The sequence below is a fragment of the Rhodamnia argentea genome, chromosome 4 (genome assembly GCF_020921035.1).
Source record: "Rhodamnia argentea isolate NSW1041297 chromosome 4, ASM2092103v1, whole genome shotgun sequence".
Classification (NCBI taxonomy): domain Eukaryota; kingdom Viridiplantae; phylum Streptophyta; class Magnoliopsida; order Myrtales; family Myrtaceae; genus Rhodamnia; species Rhodamnia argentea.
This window is the reverse complement of record NC_063153.1, coordinates 24,737,699-24,754,670: the sequence shown is the minus strand read 5'-3', so window position 1 is coordinate 24,754,670 and position 16,972 is coordinate 24,737,699. Positions and strand designations below refer to the sequence as shown.

General features: G+C 40.0%; 3 protein-coding genes across 3 annotated transcripts; 2 read left to right on the top strand and 1 right to left on the bottom strand.

Annotated features, from left to right (window-relative positions):
- The first annotated feature begins 129 nt into the window (after positions 1 to 129).
- On the top strand, positions 130 to 3,365 carry LOC115725803. The gene is made up of 9 exons (XM_030655422.2): positions 130 to 255; positions 399 to 534; positions 750 to 820; positions 1,110 to 1,192; positions 1,558 to 1,596; positions 2,227 to 2,297; positions 2,392 to 2,506; positions 2,693 to 2,824; positions 3,152 to 3,365. The coding sequence occupies exons 1-8, from the start codon at positions 210 to 212 to the stop codon at positions 2,765 to 2,767; spliced, it is 636 nt and encodes a 211-aa protein (XP_030511282.1). The 5' UTR covers positions 130 to 209; the 3' UTR covers positions 2,768 to 2,824; positions 3,152 to 3,365.
- A 229-nt stretch (positions 3,366 to 3,594) lies between these two features.
- On the bottom strand, positions 3,595 to 6,134 carry LOC115725801. Its single transcript, XM_030655419.2, has 2 exons — positions 5,412 to 6,134; positions 3,595 to 4,346 (listed from the first exon to the last, which is right to left on the bottom strand). The coding sequence occupies exons 1-2, from the start codon at positions 6,027 to 6,029 to the stop codon at positions 3,984 to 3,986; spliced, it is 981 nt and encodes a 326-aa protein (XP_030511279.1). The 5' UTR covers positions 6,030 to 6,134; the 3' UTR covers positions 3,595 to 3,983.
- A 5,031-nt stretch (positions 6,135 to 11,165) lies between these two features.
- LOC115725798 (2-alkenal reductase (NADP(+)-dependent)-like) lies at positions 11,166 to 14,401 on the top strand. Its single transcript, XM_030655417.2, has 5 exons — positions 11,166 to 11,630; positions 11,970 to 12,147; positions 13,413 to 13,579; positions 13,669 to 13,751; positions 13,848 to 14,401. The coding sequence occupies exons 1-5, from the start codon at positions 11,178 to 11,180 to the stop codon at positions 14,224 to 14,226; spliced, it is 1,260 nt and encodes a 419-aa protein (XP_030511277.2). The 5' UTR covers positions 11,166 to 11,177; the 3' UTR covers positions 14,227 to 14,401.
- The last annotated feature ends 2,571 nt before the right edge of the window (positions 14,402 to 16,972 follow it).

Genomic DNA, 16,972 nt, shown 5'->3' with positions numbered 1-16,972 from the left:
AAGAATGGGGACAACCATAAAATGAACTTACTAAAATACCCTCCACACCCATGCTGAGAAATAATCAGCGTAAGGGGGTTAAGGGTATATTCAGTGTTCTGTAGCGAAAACATTTTCCCTTTTGGGTAAGTGGTTCTGTGGCGAAAACACTTGCAGAAGCCGAACTCGATTTTTCTTTGTAAAACAGGGGAGAGAGAGAGAGAGAGAGAATGGCAAGCGCGCTCTTGTCCACCGGTCTCTTCGTCCCGTCGAATAGTAAGCAAATTAAAGCTCCTTCATTTACAATTCATTAAGGTTCAAAATCCTAACTTTTTAAGCTATGTACTGTGATTCGCTATGCTACTTTCGTTGGAATTGAGAAACAGCTTGTGGTCTCTTACACGCGCCATTTTGAACAGATGGGGGGAAAACTGCTGGGTTCCGCTTTAGGAACTCCTGGAGCTCCTTTCATGGCGAATTGCTTTCCAAAGCCAATCTAGTGAAGAGGGAAATTAGCAGCAACGCGAGAGGACGCCTTGTTATTGCCTCCGTGGTCGGTTGCTCTTCACCTTTTCTTGTCTGCTGTCATATCTGGAATGCACTCTTTTGCGTTCAAAACTTGGCTTAGCACAATAATACTGTTATGCTGGGTAGACTCCTCGTTGTGATACACAGGAAAAGGGCTTGCTTTGACTATTTTGGTAATTTTGATACTTGTGAACTTGGAGCTCTTCGCGGAGCTATGGCCTAATGCAGTTAAGTCATTGTAATGTATGGCAGCTCACGCAGAGAGAGACTGTAGTTCCTGACCCTGATTATAGAATACCCATTGTCTTACTCGGTAAGTGCCCTGTAACATTGCTTTGCTCATGTTAAAGTTTGCTTCTAATCGCTCTCCACAAACTTAATTGTGATAAGATGATTCAGGTGAACCTTCAGAACTATGTAATCCTCCTTTCATAATATTTGACCTGGGGCTTTATCTTATGGCTACTTGACTGATCATTCATCCAAGTTTTAAGAATTCGCTGCTTGGATGTTAGTATGTACCATCGTTAAGTAAAAATAGATCAGTTGCTAGATGGTGAAATGCCAATGAAGAAGCTAACAGGAATGTTGATGTGAATCAGGTGTGGCTGGTGGATTAGCCTATACAAACAATCTGTTACCTGCTGCCCCCGTTGGTCTACTTGGTCTGCTCTTATTATTTCAGGTGATGTTACAATTAAGGCACATGGATCCTCTCCAGGTACAGTGCTCCCCCCAGTGCCTCAATAAATCTCAACCAATTTGATCCATGAAAATGAGACTTTTCATCAACAGTTGAAATTTGTCGAGACATCAAGGGGAGCACAGCAAGGAGTAGAGGATCCTCACCCATAATTAAGGATCAAATTTTGCGGGCAGGATTTGAAGCGTAGTAGAAAATTCTTGGCCACCTAAAAAATTGCTTGCTTTGTCAATAACTAGTTACAGATTATGAGTTTCCTTTGACAGTGTCTGCTTATTACGCAATGCAAATTGAGATTAGTTTGCCTAAATGCTGACTCTATTTTCTTTCTTCCCCTTTTGATCCAGACTACTAGAGTGAGATTTGTCTTTGATGATGAGGCTCTGGTACGTTTATCAATCTTCATCACAAGCGTGCAATTCATGCATGAGTTATTTGGCAAGAACACTAATGTAGTGTTCTAGTCTCTATGTGTTCTGTGATGGAAGATAGATTCTCCTGAAAGCGATACTCTGTTTAAGCTTATCTTCAATTAGAGAGTCGTTTGAGCTGATGTGTCAATCTGTACTGACTCGACCTACTTGGCAACTTAGATTCTTTCCTCTGATAATAATTGGGATCTGAAGATGGTTTAATACCATGATTCACTAGTTTATGCCATTTCATTATTACCGGAATTCTTCCGTTCCTCATACTATATGTCTGAGTTACTGTAGTTTGAGACTCCGACCCAAAAAGAAAATGCAGTTTGAGGCTTTGAGCCATGTCATGGTAACTTTAGCTTGAGCCATGACCACCCTTGGATTTCCCTTCATTTCAGAATCTCAAAAAGTACATGTAGTTGTTACATGGAAGATGATATCTTCTTGTCAAGTCATAAGCTATCAGATTGACTTGAATTGATTTTAGGCTACAAGCTCCCTTATTTCATGGGTTTTGGGTTTTATAAGAAACATGACATAACTTACTGGTTGCATGAATTCATTGCGTGGTGCTATAATATCTTGTAATCTTAGGAGGTGAAAGTTGGAGAGGAGCTTCAAGAATCAGGTGAAAATGTTTTCGTAGGAGGGAAAAATCGGTGGAAGTAAGTATTTTAGTTGCTCCAATAACTTGGGAAAAAAAAACTCCTCCTTGTGATTTTAACAGAAGCCGCTGCTTTGCTTTCTGCATCTCTGCAGATACTCCACCTTCGTGAATTGGGAGCTCTGGTGGCCAAATTTTCCTGTCCTTGTGTACTTCAAAGAGACGCAAACAAAACCAGATGGACAAGTGCACTTCTTCCCAGTAATTTTCGTAAGTAAAAGACATGAGTAAATTGCGATTGCTGCAAAATTATGCAGCATCTTGTTCAGCTTTTCACTGCTTTTAGGTTGATACATTCCATAAGTTGGATGAACCCTATGCAGAAGGTTGTTTGATGGTTGTGGAGCCAGCGAAGGTCCGAAATCTAATCTATGACTATTTCTCTTGGAATATCAGAATGGGAAGCAACTATATGATGTCATGGTGGAGAGAGCTGGTCCTTCGAAAACAAGCAGGCCAAAACAATCCTAATAGAGTTTATGCAAAAATCAAGCCATGCCATATCATGCGCGACATTAAATTGACGAGGTAAGGCGCTACATACTAGAAGTTGTCAAAGTTCATCAAATCCAAGAACGAGCGATGCCATTTTGTATTCTGTAACAGCTGTATTTCTGCATATTCTTCTGGTTGCTTCTTCATTGTGATTTTTGGAAGTTTTGAGACTGTCTTTATTGACTTTCATCATCAATCTCCTGGAAAAGATATTCATTTGGCCTGTGTTATTGACTTTAAGCTGCATTAACCCGGATGCTTTCCTTGCTACCGTAATTATTTGCTGTCACCCTTTGCCATTCAAATGTAACTAGGGATTGTCGCACAAACCCATGACATCTGCGATTCTCTCTTTTGCAGGAAATGTTTCAGAGTGCTCAGTTAACCGAGGATTCGCTACAAGAATCATGTGTAAGACAGTTCTCTCATGTGCATATGTACCTATGTATGTTTTCTTCCAGAATGGCAGTAGCCAGTTCGAGTTCCATCGGTTAATGTACCTTTATACATCACAAAAGAGAAAGGAATCTGTATATTTCCAACGCTTCTCCAATTTTTTACATGGATCCTGTCCTCTCGTATCTTGTATCTACATGGAACTTTTTTACACCGAATTTTTCGTAAAACGGAGAATCCTCTGTTCTCTTCTTGTTCACGCATAAGTACAAAGTCACAAACCATGAAACTGTCAAATTCTTATACATACCTCACCAATCAAACCAGACTACCAGTAAGAACGTTCTAATTGTGGTCTGCTTCATTCTCACGGAGAAATAAAATCACAGGGAAAAACAGACTACAAGTGAAAAGCTGTCGAATATGCCTCTGTAGCTCTGTCAATAATTAACTCTGCATTTGCTCGCACATCGCAAGGTCATTTGCTACAAATACAAAGCATGAATTGCAACAAACGAACATAATAACGAATTGGGTGTTGGAGATCCAACGGTAACAGATCCATCCCTAACTATACTCGACGAGAAAACCATAAAGTATCTGTGCTTCCTCGCGCTCAATAACTTGCTCCTTCAATGGACGGCTGTGTCTCATTACACATTCCAAATATAATTCTCCAGCTAGGAACCGAGTGGGAAGGCGAAACTGTCACAAAGAAGTCTGCGAAAGAATTGTCCCTTTTCATGCTTGATTCAGTGATCTTACATCAACAAGGCTAAGGTTAATCAATCCACTGTCAGCCTTTCTTGGTGCAATGGGCGTCTGTACCGTGCTGGGTGCAATGTATGTACCCAACAGAGTGCAGAAATTCTCGAATTTCCTTGGAACTGCTGTTACTTGCCTGCAACAGCCGTTCGTCCTCCTCATAAATCAAATACGGTGCCTCGCCTGCCTTTCTCAACAGCAACTTCACAGCCCCCTTCAGTACGTGATGCTCCCAGCCCTGAACATCTATTTTAATGAGAAGCACGGGTTCTGACTCCGGTATCACTTTGTCCAGTGGGATGGACCTTACTTGAAGTTCTATTTCTTCATTGGACTTGAATGCCAACTTGGCACCGGCGGCTGAGACAGCACTGTTGTCAAGCCGGCCGACCAACTGAAATCATCAGCCAGGCTAGACAAAATCAGCACAGCGAAAAGCATAGCCAGATAACAACAATAAAAGAATAATTGTACTCTCAATCTTCTAATAAGAATGACTGCATCAGTATCAGGAACTCAAAACACGATCGAATCAGATGACATTCAGGCCTGGAAGGAGCTCATGCAAATTGTCCTCCCTAAAATTTCAATCTAGTCATAGAACTTGAACACATGTAGTTACTTTTTTATTAGCACAAAGCAACACGAGTCCTAAATCATCGCTCTAGTGCCACGGCCTCTCTTGCACCAACCTGCACACACATGCAGTCTTAACGAGTTCGTCAAGAATTATAGAGACTGCATCCTCATTCCTCAACATTGTATGTAAACTTCGACAAAAAAAAAAGCATTGTATGTAAACAAAGAAGTTCAATGTCGGCAGCCATCAACGGATACACTGTGCCAATTATTGTAATCTCAAAATACAAGAGCTCAAGATGTTCATTGTTGAACTTACAAACAGGGAATATCCTTTTGAGAGTATAAAATAGATCCGAATATGCACTATCTTCTAGTTCTAGCCACACCATTAAATGATTTCATTTATGCACAGAATGCATCAAAGCACTGAAGCTTTCTTTCAAGAGGCATTTCAGAAGATTGAGGGCCAGAGCGTACCACTCACGTTACATCCCATTTGTTAGGCCAAACCAAGCCAAATGGAGCTATATTCTATTAGCCTTCCACTGACATTACTAAACAAGTTCAAGCAGAAACCCTAGCGGACGGAAATTTACCTCTCCATCAGTTCAACCTTTGTATAACATTCATATTCAGATCAAACCATGGAGTCCCTAGGCTAGACTCTTTCAAGTGACATATACACTGACTGAATGAATGATGAACTACAAAATCTGAAAATCCACCAACCTCACTAGCCACCTGGAAACAACATTCTCCGCCAGGAGATAAAATTCATATCATTTTTTTGTAAGAACGAACTTAACTGATGATACAGAAAAAAAAAATTTCGAACTTTGGAGCAATTCAACCAACTCAACAAGCATAAACACGTCACCTTGTGAAATGTGATGTTCCCAACCCTATCCGACGCAGCAGCCTCGAACAAATCCATCAGCTCCCCAACCCGATTCATCCAAATGCCATCGCAAATCCTCTGCAAGTTCTCGAAAACCGGCTCGAAAGCCAAAACCCTGAACCCCATCACCGCGGCGGCGAAGCTGGCCATCCCCACATTGGCGCCCACATCCACGAAAACTCCATCTCTGCCTTCGCTCCTGAACCCCTCCAGAAGCTCCTGAACCGTCACCGATATGTCGGGCCTCCGGAAGGCCTTGCCCTTGAGCGTCCTGACGATGTTCTTGTGGGGCTTATCGGGGAGCGACCCGAAATCGGAGAGCGAGAAGAGGAAGGGGTGCTTGACGCCCTCGACGACGTTGGCGATCACGGGGTGAGCCTGGGGGGACGCGAAGCAGTCGAAGGGGGAGATGGAGGGGGAGGAGAAGCGGGATTTGGGGGAGGAGAGGGTCGGGGTGGGGTTGGGGTAAGGGTTGGAGGAGGGTCGGAGGGAGAGGAAGTAGAAGATGAGGAGGCAGAGGGAGGAGGAGAAGAGGAGGAGGAGGAACTTGGAGGAGAGGAACTGGGGTTGTTTGTCCCTCTTCCATGCGTTTGCCATCGGAGGAGGGATGCTATGCGGGGGGAAGCTTTCTCAGTAGACTGAAGAAATCAAGATTGGATCTTGCACTGGGCCTCTAACTTTGGAAAACTGCGCCATTTTTCTTTCTTTTCTTTGTTCGTTTTGCAGCGGATCAAGTTCATAGTATTCTCGCGCAAACGTCAGTGAGGCGTGTCGGAATTTTACTTTTTGTGTGTTTTTCATATTTTGCATCAAAGGAATTATCTTTTTCACGTGACTAAAATTCCACATAATAAGATGAATGGACAAAGATATGGTTCGCACATTTAAAAAACAATTTCATAATTTCTTCAAATCAAAATCGACGGTTGATCACCGAATCCGTCTTTAAGTGTGCTCATTCGACTTTTTTATTTTGCATGACGATGATGTTGGGAACACTGAATCTAGACGTATACTATCGAAAGACAATGTCATGGTAACAAATAAAGATCTCGATGTGCTAAGGAAATCTACCATGTTGAATAAAAAGGTTAAACTAGCACATATTTGATAGTGAGAGTGAAACCTTCATGAAATTCCTCCGACCTCCTGTGAGACTGGACTTATACACTAAAGAAATCCAAGGGAAGCGAACCCTCGAAAACATACGCTACTGAAACACATGTACTGATGGGGTCAACTCTTCATATTCTTCGACTGCCCTCCCCCTCTTTCACAATCTTCTCCATTGCGCTCTTTCTATCTTCTCTGTTGCACTCTCAACTCTTTTCTTCTTCCTCCTCCTTCAATCAGTCACTAGAGAATCGCCGCGCGATCGATCTCCCCCCTCAACACCCTTTGGTAGGCCGCACCATCCTTCGGCACCAAATAGCTCGCTGCTAACTCAGGTCTCGTTAAGGGAGCCGAATTGCCATGAGACGGAGCCAGCATTATTAGCGAGAACCTTTTGCACGTCTTTGAGCTGTTCGACGCCAAAGGATGGCGCGGCCACGAGGGCGTCGAGGGGCCGAGATGGGTCACACGGCGGTGCTCTAGTGACTCCTTGAAGAAGGAAGAAGGTGAGAGAGACAGTAACGGAGAAGATCTTGGAAAAGAAGAAGGGCATTCGAAAATTTGAAGAGTGAATCCCATCCCTATACGTGACAATTAATCAAAGGAGTCGAGTATGGCTTAATTCACAAGAGACTAACGGGAGCACACCGACCAGAGGGTTGGCATTGGCATTAGAACATCTAAATCAAATGGCAGGAAGAAACACCACAAACTTGCTATGTCAAAACTTATCCACGTCGGCGTCGGCTTTGTTACGTAGAACGGCTGTCATCAACGTCGGCAATTTCCGATCAAAATTGGCCGGATAAACTTAATTGACAAAAGTAAAAAGGTTTAGGATTCAACTGGCAAAATTAAAAGGCTTAGGATTGAATCTGTAAAAATACAATAAGTTTAGGATTTTTTGGACAATTTTCCTCTCGATGGACGTTGAATAGCCCTACAAATATATCCGACCACAAATTTTCATGCTGGTAGATGTGAGGTCCATCACATTTGACAAAGAAAAGGCATTGCTGCCTTGCTGGTGATGTCTCAGACCCTACTTCAAATGGGAGGAAACCTATTTAAGTAACACGGTAACGTCCATCTATAATGTGCTACATTTGGGACATAGGGAAAATGCGGGTCATGGATATTTGAAAGTTTCGTATTTTTGGGAGATGATAAAAGAGGGAAAATGTTAAAAAATGAGAATTATTTTTCCCATTTTCTTATCTCGAAGGCTCTCAAAAAGAACTTAAGAAGGGCAATTATTTTGTGCGGACACTCAGAATACCTATTTTGAGGTTTAATCTCCTTGGGAGATAGTCCGATCGTTATAATTGTTACGCAGAACCAAGCGATTGAACGATAAAATGGACAGAACAAAAAATAAATCGGACACCGGATGTACATGGTTCGGTCGTAGAGACCTACGTCCACGAGAAGAGTAGCAACGAATCTCACTATAGAACAAGCGATACACAAAAATTATAGACCACACTCAAGTCACTCAAATACTCTCGGTGTTTCCCAAGCTCCAATTACATATTATAACGCACATAGTGTTTAACCCCTAACTCCTAGCGAAATAATATATCAATCTCGCAAAGGAATTGAATACAAATTCTTACCACAAGAACTTCCCAGCTTGAACACAAATTCTTCTTGGATGTAATTCGCGAAGCAAACTTTACTCGTCCGATGAACGGCACGAATACCCACGCACAAGCACTCACACAAGCGGCGCTTTTTCAAGGCTCGAATATCTCAACAACGGCATCCTTTTTTCTTTTTTCTTTTTTCTTTTAATTAAGCACATCCACGGCCTAGTTCGGGAAGTATATAGGGAACCAAGCTTGACCGAAATATTATCTTTAAGTCCACATGGCACTTTCCAAATCTTGATCGTCACCTTCACAGGAACTAGATATTTTTTTTTTTCTTAACCTATTTTGGTAATTTTTATTTATTTATTTATACTAAATTGAAAAAAATCCCTAGATAGGGGAGCATCAGGGAGTATTGTTGGGTACACGGGCCAGGGGAGAGCTCGGCAGAATGTTCGAGAATGGGGTAGGGTCCTCTTCTTAAGATTCAGATAAAAAAAATAAAGAAGAGTTCCAAACTTTTTATGCCTGAGCCTCCATGCAAGTGCTGCATACAAATTTTGGCCAGGATAATTGGAAAGTGGGGAAGAAGTGGACTGAATCACACGTCTACTAGAGTGGTAACCCAACGTCCTAGCTACTTTAGATAAGAACGTGAACGTCCCATTGAATGATATATAAATCAACACGTCAACCCCCGACTCACCACCACCTTGCGTGCTTATTTAAAGTATTTCTTTTGGGGGTTTTGTCTAATGTTCAACGAGCCTGATAAAATTTCGATTTTAGTCCTTGAACTTTTGCCTAACTTTTAAATCAAATCCCTTCAGCTCCAAATTCACCTAGCTTTTAGGTCATCACCTTATGGCAATGCATGGGATTGACAACCTCGAAAGCACAACCGAACCTTGCATAATGAGATTTCTTAAAACGAACATTGCCCTTTCGATTTAGAAATCGAAAATAGACTAGACTATACTTACAAAGTTGTTCGAACTCGAGTTTTTCATGTGAAACTCTTGGTGGTTCCGTTGGATACATTTATCGCAATAAATCAGATTCAGAGTGAGAGTGACTTCACTACAAAAGTCGTGCATGTTCAAAGCTGGGTTTGACATGATAAGTTTAGGGAACAATGCTGAAATTTTACCTAATCTCAAAAACTAATCAGGTTACTCATTCACTTCTTAGCACCTCATCTTACTTTTTTTCATAGCTCGAGGACACTACTTGAAGATTACTAGAACATCTCGCAAGCCTCATGAACCGGTTTAATTTGGGCTTCCGAAATTGATAGGGGTGAGCATAATTTCAGGATATAATCGAAAACTGGAAAACCTTTCGGGTTCTAGGTTCTAGACTGTACAAGGTAGGTTATAGGTTCCAAAAATTAGGGAACCGGTTCCGATGAATATTTGGACCCTGGAACAAGTCTTTATGTTTTTCTTGTTCAATGCCTTTGGGCAATCCTGCGTATATCATGGCGTTCGGTGATGAGTGTGTAATTTGAAACCACTAATCCGAGCTTCCATTTATTCAAGACTAAGACTTTTACTTTGTTAATGTTGCATATTCTTTGTCTATTCAAATATGAACTGTATTCGAGGGATTGTAACAGTAAATTTTAGCCATTAGAGATGATAATTCACCGCAACTGTTTAATTAGTAATACAAGTGGAACTTGGGTATACTCCGAACTTGATTTTTGGAACATGTGACAGTGTAAGTTCCAAGTTTTAGAGTACGCAGAGCAAGTTTCAATGGGTAGATTCCATATGGAACTTGGACCGATTCTAAAACCGCTCGTTCCTGCAAGTTGGTACACTAAACAGCGTAGTAGAAGTGGGGGAAAGAAATGGAGGAAGGGACAGGGAAGGGGAAGGCCCAGATTGGGGTTTAATTTTTGCGTCTTTACCATGTCGATGCTGAGTTTGTACACCAGCCAATCACGAGCTGCTTCCACCATGTATGCTTCGTAGCACGATAAACTTACCCAGAATCATGAGAGAATATGCAAATGAAAGGAAAAAAAAAAGGGGAGAGAGTTTTAGATGATAATTCGTTTGGATTAGTCTGAAGCGAAGAAGCACATCAGCCCGAAAAAAGGTTCCAGACTTCGGCAAAATGGCCATTATAGCTGGCCCAGAATAGCGCAATTAAGGGTGTGCATGATAACACTTCTAAAAGTGAATTTTTGCTTCGTAAGTACTTCTGGAGCAGAAATTTGTTTGGTAAAAATTTTTACTTCCGAAAGAAATTTCTACTTTTGAAGTGAATTTTCATTTTTGAAGTTATTTTTCTCTCAATTTGAAAAGTTAAAAAAAGTTGCTTCACAACTTGAGAAATATTTCTTGGACAAAAAAAATAAATCAAGAAGTACTTCTCAACTTACCTTCTTTTCGACCACGCCCACTCCGCCAACTTCCGCCCTTCGCTTCCAACCGCCGACCACCGCCAGCCCCTATCCATCGCCAACCTCCACCGGTTGCCACCCATCACCGCCCACGTCCATCGCCAACCGCCGAACATCGCTGCTTGCCGCCCATCGGATACCTCCGTTGATTGCCACCTACCGCCACTCGCGACCGCCATCACCCGCCTACCGCCTCCTGTTGTCAACCACCGGCCGCCACCACCGACCTCCGCCTATCACCGCCAAGAACCTTCGCCGACCATGATTGTTGCCAACCACCAACCGTAACCGCCGCCAAGCACCGCGCCGCATGCCTCCACAGTCTACCGCTGACCTCCCCTACCGCTGCAACCGAGTCACTGTTTCCGGTGGCCGAAGTAAAAAATAAATGTTAATTTTTATTTTTAAAAAGGAAATAGTATTTTTTAATAATAAAAATTATTTTTTAAAGAAATTTAAAAAGCTTAAAATGAAGTAGAAAATTTTCAACAATCAATAATAATTTTTCATAGAAAATTTTGTATTAAGAATGTTTTAGAAGCAAAACTTTTCAACCGTTACTAAACGAATTTCTCTAATTAGAAATCAACTTCTGGAGCGAAAATAGAAAAATCAATTTCTCTGAAAATGCAGGTGCATAGATGGTCCACGTTACACCAGAGGTCTGCCCGCAATAGGTTGTACTGGCATGGTCGTATAAAAAGGCAGCTAATTTCACTGAAAAAAAGAGACGTTCATATTCATATAGGAGTCAGCTGTTGCGGCTTCTTCTTCTTCTTCTTCTTCTTCTTCTTCTTCTTCACTGGTTATCTTGAGCTTCTTCCAACTGGAGGAGGCAAGGCAACCATGGAAGTGATCAACAAGTATGTGACCATAAAGACCCATATAGAGGATGCGCCCAAGGAAGCCGACTTCGACCTCAAGACTTCAACTTTGGCTCTGTCGCTCGAGCCTGGCTCGAAGGGGATGATTGTCAAGAATCTGTACGTGTCCTTCGACCCGTACCAGTTGAACAGGATGAAGAGTCACAGCTCATCACAGAAGACCCTCCGTATCACCGAGGGAATCACTCCTGGCCGTGTTAGTCCCACTGGTTCATGTTGTAGCTAAATCTGTTTTGACATGGTTGCTCTTCTGCGAATAAATTCGTGACGGAATACTCTTTTTCGATGAATCTGCAATGCTTATGATGTGTCGAAAACTAATAATCATTAACCGTCCTCAACCATCACAAACATTGATGACTTCTTCTGATGGTGAAAACTAAAACGATATCGCCGTGAAGACCGAGCTAATAATCATTAACCGTCCTCAATCAATGCAACCATGCATAGAAACTCAGTGTTGTGTCGAAAAGACAAATCCTTCAAAAATGAATTGGGCGTTTCTCCATTCGTTTTATAATTGATCTGTCGACAGGAAATTGAAGCTTTTGGTGTGGCAAGAGTTGTGGCCTCTGAGAATCCTGAATATGAGAAGGGCGATTTGGTGGTGGGATTTGTCACTTGGGCAGAGTACAGCAAAATGGGAAGCGATGGAATGATCAAGAAGCTTGATCAGATGGATTTTCCTCTGTCTTACCATGTTGGGATATTGGGTAATTTGTCTTTCACCATCTTTTATCTCTCTGCAAGATAGTTTTATCACTTGATAAAGACCCTATGTTCATCTTCTTGTTAGCTGTGTTAGAACATTTATCTCGATTTTCAGTATCTCTTTGGATTATGAATATCTACTTTGAGCGAACGTAATCCTATTCGATGATTGCTATTATGTTTATATTATTGCTTTTTGATAAGTGTTATAAATAGGCTCGTGTACTCTTTATTATGTCACATATAAAATTATATTGAAATTTCACGATTCTTTCTTCCGCTTGGTATCAAAGCGATGTGCACATGAAGCACACCACTTACCTTGTATCTTTTTCCTTTTCGATGTCGAATCTCTGCTTTGGTCATCTGATTTGGTGGTGACGTCGATAGTGTTAGAACCAAAATAATAACGATGAATTTGGAAATTTAGAACAAGGGCACAAGTAATGATCGAAGGAAGAACTTCTATTGGAATGCAAATGTTTGTGCAGCAACTCCGAGCTTACTTTGAGTTCCGTGGCTTGTTTATAATGCTTCACAAGTCTTCTATTTATTGTTGAAGTTACACTACTCATGAAACTATTCACCCGTGACTTTCTCCTCCAAGACAAACGGAACATTAAATATAGAAGAAGAAAATGCACATCTCCCGAAAAAACCAAAGTAAAAAAGAGACAAAACAATAAATTCAGAAAAAGACATGCATAGCGATCCATGGAGAAGTCCTTCGTCTTCATCCTTCAGAAAGTCTCCTTCGACAGATGCCTTCTTCTTCTCCAGGCGCCCGCCACCATAAATGTCTCTTTCCATTTGTACTGACAACCATATCCATAAATTTCAACCAATGTGATTAAATCTTCAACAATCAATTTTATTTCATTCAAAAAAATAGTCTCTCTTCCACACACGTCAACATGCTATCACATTGCTTTGCCACGCAGCCACGTCAGCCTCAACTTGTTGTCTGTATATATGTATTTAGACTCTACGTCACTTTTCTACCAAAACAAAAAAATTACACCAACTTAAATTTGAGAGGATGTTAGCCATGTTAGAAAATTTACCTCGTTTTTTCGTATATCTCGAGATTATACATATATCTATTTTGATTATGCATATCCCTGAGTAATTATAATTAGTATTATGTTTAACTGATTACTTTTAGTAATTACCTAATAAAATCTCTAAAATAGACTGTTCATTATGACACACGTCGAATTATATAAAAATTCCATATTTTTCTCCTCTGCATATTTCTTTCATCTAGGATTTAGTGGACTCACAGCCTATGCGGGGTTCTTCGAGATATGCAAGCCAAAGCGAGGAGAGAAGGTGTTTGTGTCGGCGGCATCAGGGTCAGTTGGGAACTTGGTCGGACAGTACGCGAAGTTGCACGGGTGCTACATCGTCGGCTGTGCCGGAAGCGAGCAAAAGGTCACTTTCCTCATTGTCCTACATTACAAGTCTCCCTAATTTTTCCGTCACAAAAGCTCATGAAGCGTGAAGTTGTCTTGTTGTTACAGGTACGACTGCTCAAGGAAAAACTGGGCTTTGATGAGGCCTTCAACTACAGGGAGGAAACTGATTTGAACTCAACTCTCAAAAGGTCAGAATCTTCAGCGTGTCCGCAATCTAGATTGTATAGTCTCTTCAGAAGAAAAATTCAGTCACTTTTCTTGCGTTTGTTTTTGTCAATTGACAGGTATTTTCCTGATGGGATCGATATATACTTTGACAACGTGGGCGCCGAGATGCAAGAAGCTGCGGTCGCTAACATGAATGCCTTTGGCAGAGTTGCCATGTGCGGAGTAATATCCGAGTACGTAGATCCGGGAAAAAGAGCTGCGCCCAATATGTTAGAAGTCATTTACAAGAGAATAAAGATCCAGGGCTTTTTAGCTGGGGATCACATTGGCCTTTTCCAGGACTTCATCTCGACCACCAGCGACCATCTCCGCAGCGGCAAGTTGTGCCCGCTTGAGGACATCTCGGATGGCCTGGACAGCATTCCCTTTGCTTTCGTAGGGCTATTTCGTGGAGACAACATCGGGAAGAAAATTGTTAAGATTGCAGAAGAATGAGAGTTTGCTTATTGCAGTTATAACTTAGTCAGATCAGTGCTTCATTATCTGATTCACTCGAGTTTACATATCATAAATTGCCTGAAACTTCTTATATCTTTTTGTGATAGGAATCTTAAAATGGAGAATGGCAAAACAATTTGATGCAGCGGCAATGAAATCTTTAGAAAGAAGAAAAACCGAGGTTCCTACATAAGATATTTATGTGTAGAACAGCTCGAGTTTTTTCATTTGTCTGATGCAGCAATTACTTGAGGTCAGACATCGCTGGTTGCAATGATGAAATAAGTATCTAATGTCAAAACAACTACATTGTAATACAGGAAAATTGTAGTAACTACTGAAATGTCTAGTGTATTTAGTGTAAATGATTATACCGACTGGTTTCCTTAATTGACATGGAATAGGGAAAAATAGCATTAGGATTCTCATAATACCCCTAAAATCACAATTGGAGGGATATATGGTAGTTCAAACTTTAAATTATGATTTACAAGCTTAATCCCTCATATATTTTATTAGATGCAGAACATGTCATTTTATTAACTTAAATATCATATTATGACAATTATTACATTAGTAGTCAATCATTAGTATAATTACTCGTCACGATATTTCAACTTCATAAATAAATTTTTGTCCATTATTTAATAATTAGTTTAAGATTATGTTACAAATAAATCATATAATAAGCTTTCATATTAAAATTAAAATTAGCATTATGTAATTAATAGTACGATCGATATAATAATTATATAACTATTTGAGAATTAATTAGCATGGTTAGCAATTAAGGTCATCGTTGTACTATGAAAATTTACATAATTACACCTAATAGTAGGCAGCAAATATTATTCTCCATATCACATTATGAATGCTTTAATTACCATTATATCCAATATTTCATTTATTGATCCTATAAAATGTGAGTGATGCATATAATATAATTGAATTAGTTCAAATTAATTCAAACTTTAACATGATTAAAAATCTAATAATCATTCAGCGAGCAGGAAAAAGGAGATTGACATTTTTGGGGCCATAATAGCTATTACAGCTAATGATGAACCTGTAATATAAGCAAATATGGTGATAGTTATTAATAAGTTGATCGGTTTCAAGTAGGGCAGTTTCCATATCATGAATCTCAAACCTACCCCATCAGAGCCGTTATCAATTTTTGGAATCAAGAACCAAACCAACTCTCTTTGGAATCGGCAACCCATCTTTTTCTGTTCCTTTTTTTTTTTTTTTTTTTGTGAATCAAGCATATTTATTTATACTTGTAATGTAAAAATTTTAGACCAAATAAGGATGTGAGCAACGACAGAAGTTTTTAGGAGACTTAATGTAGAGTTCACAAAACCAATTAAAGACAGGTTCAGTTCAAAACTGGCATACAAATAGGTTCAAAATCGATTTTTGAGGAGAACTTGACGGTGGTCGGTGTTAAATCGGGAACCGAATCAGTCAAGGGCGGTTCCCCAACTTTTCACCAGGAAACCAAACTCGTTCTCATGTGAATCAGCTTGAAATCAGTGGGGAAAGACCAGTTCGGTTCGGTTATGGAGTTGAACTGGTTAGGTTGGTCATCCCTAACTATTACTGTAAGCAAACATTCTAGTAAACGGTTAACTTGTAATATGATAGCCATTTGCAACTAAACATGTTAGTGTTCATTTTCTCTAATGTTAGTGTTCGTAGACAAAGCATCAAGTGATATATAGACAACCACGTAGGATTTTCCTCTGTAAACTAGGTAGGAGAACAATCACAATCCATCGATTACAAAAAAAATCAAAGTGATTCGCCCACTGACATCTATTTTAGTAATGCAAATGTGAATATAGTACAGCGACCGCAAATAAATTGACTCATCTCCCATCTTTAAAAGGTAAGTTTAAAATTCTAAACATATTATGTATGCAATTATCACGAGATGAGATCATCACAAATCATGCACAGGTTCATAATTTTGAAAGTGAAATCTAAAGAGAGGTGAAAGTTTCGAACTTCATGAATTAAATAGTGTTGACAAAACAATGCATGACTCCTTACAAGCTTGGTAAATGCAAAATTATTTATGTCTATGGTAACACCCCCGTAAAAGGAACTTAGATGTGCAAGGTGAATAGGTTTGAAATAGCTGGAGGGACCTAAGTGGACAAATCTAGAAAATGGGGAGTTCATAAAGACTTTGAGGTACCAAGCTGAAAAGTCTACATGATCTACATCAACAACGCACTTCAAGGTATCTATTGAGACGCAGTTGATATAACCGAGAAACCTGATATTGAGAAATAGCAATAAGAAATAGTACAAATCAAAAATCCCAATATGAACCGATACAATTCTTTTGTATTCTAAATGCACATATTCATACACTATACATAAATATACTTCCTAAATTTACTCCTACACTTTAGGTAAGTACAACCAAAAGGTTGAATAAGACAAGTCATGGGATAAGGATGCAATCGTGACATATTATCACGCTAAGATCACAATCATAACGGCAATCATGCTAAGATCACTATAAGAGATATAACCAGAGTCTAATATCATCAGAAAACTAGACATAATCAGAGATTACTTATATAAGTGGCACGACTATGCTACCCACGACTAACAACCTTGTCATGTGCTCTGAGGAAAATATCTCGAGATGATTTATTTGACAACTAGTGATATGGAATGGATTCCTACTTTAGAAGATAGTGATTCACCATCAATTTCAAAGAGTATC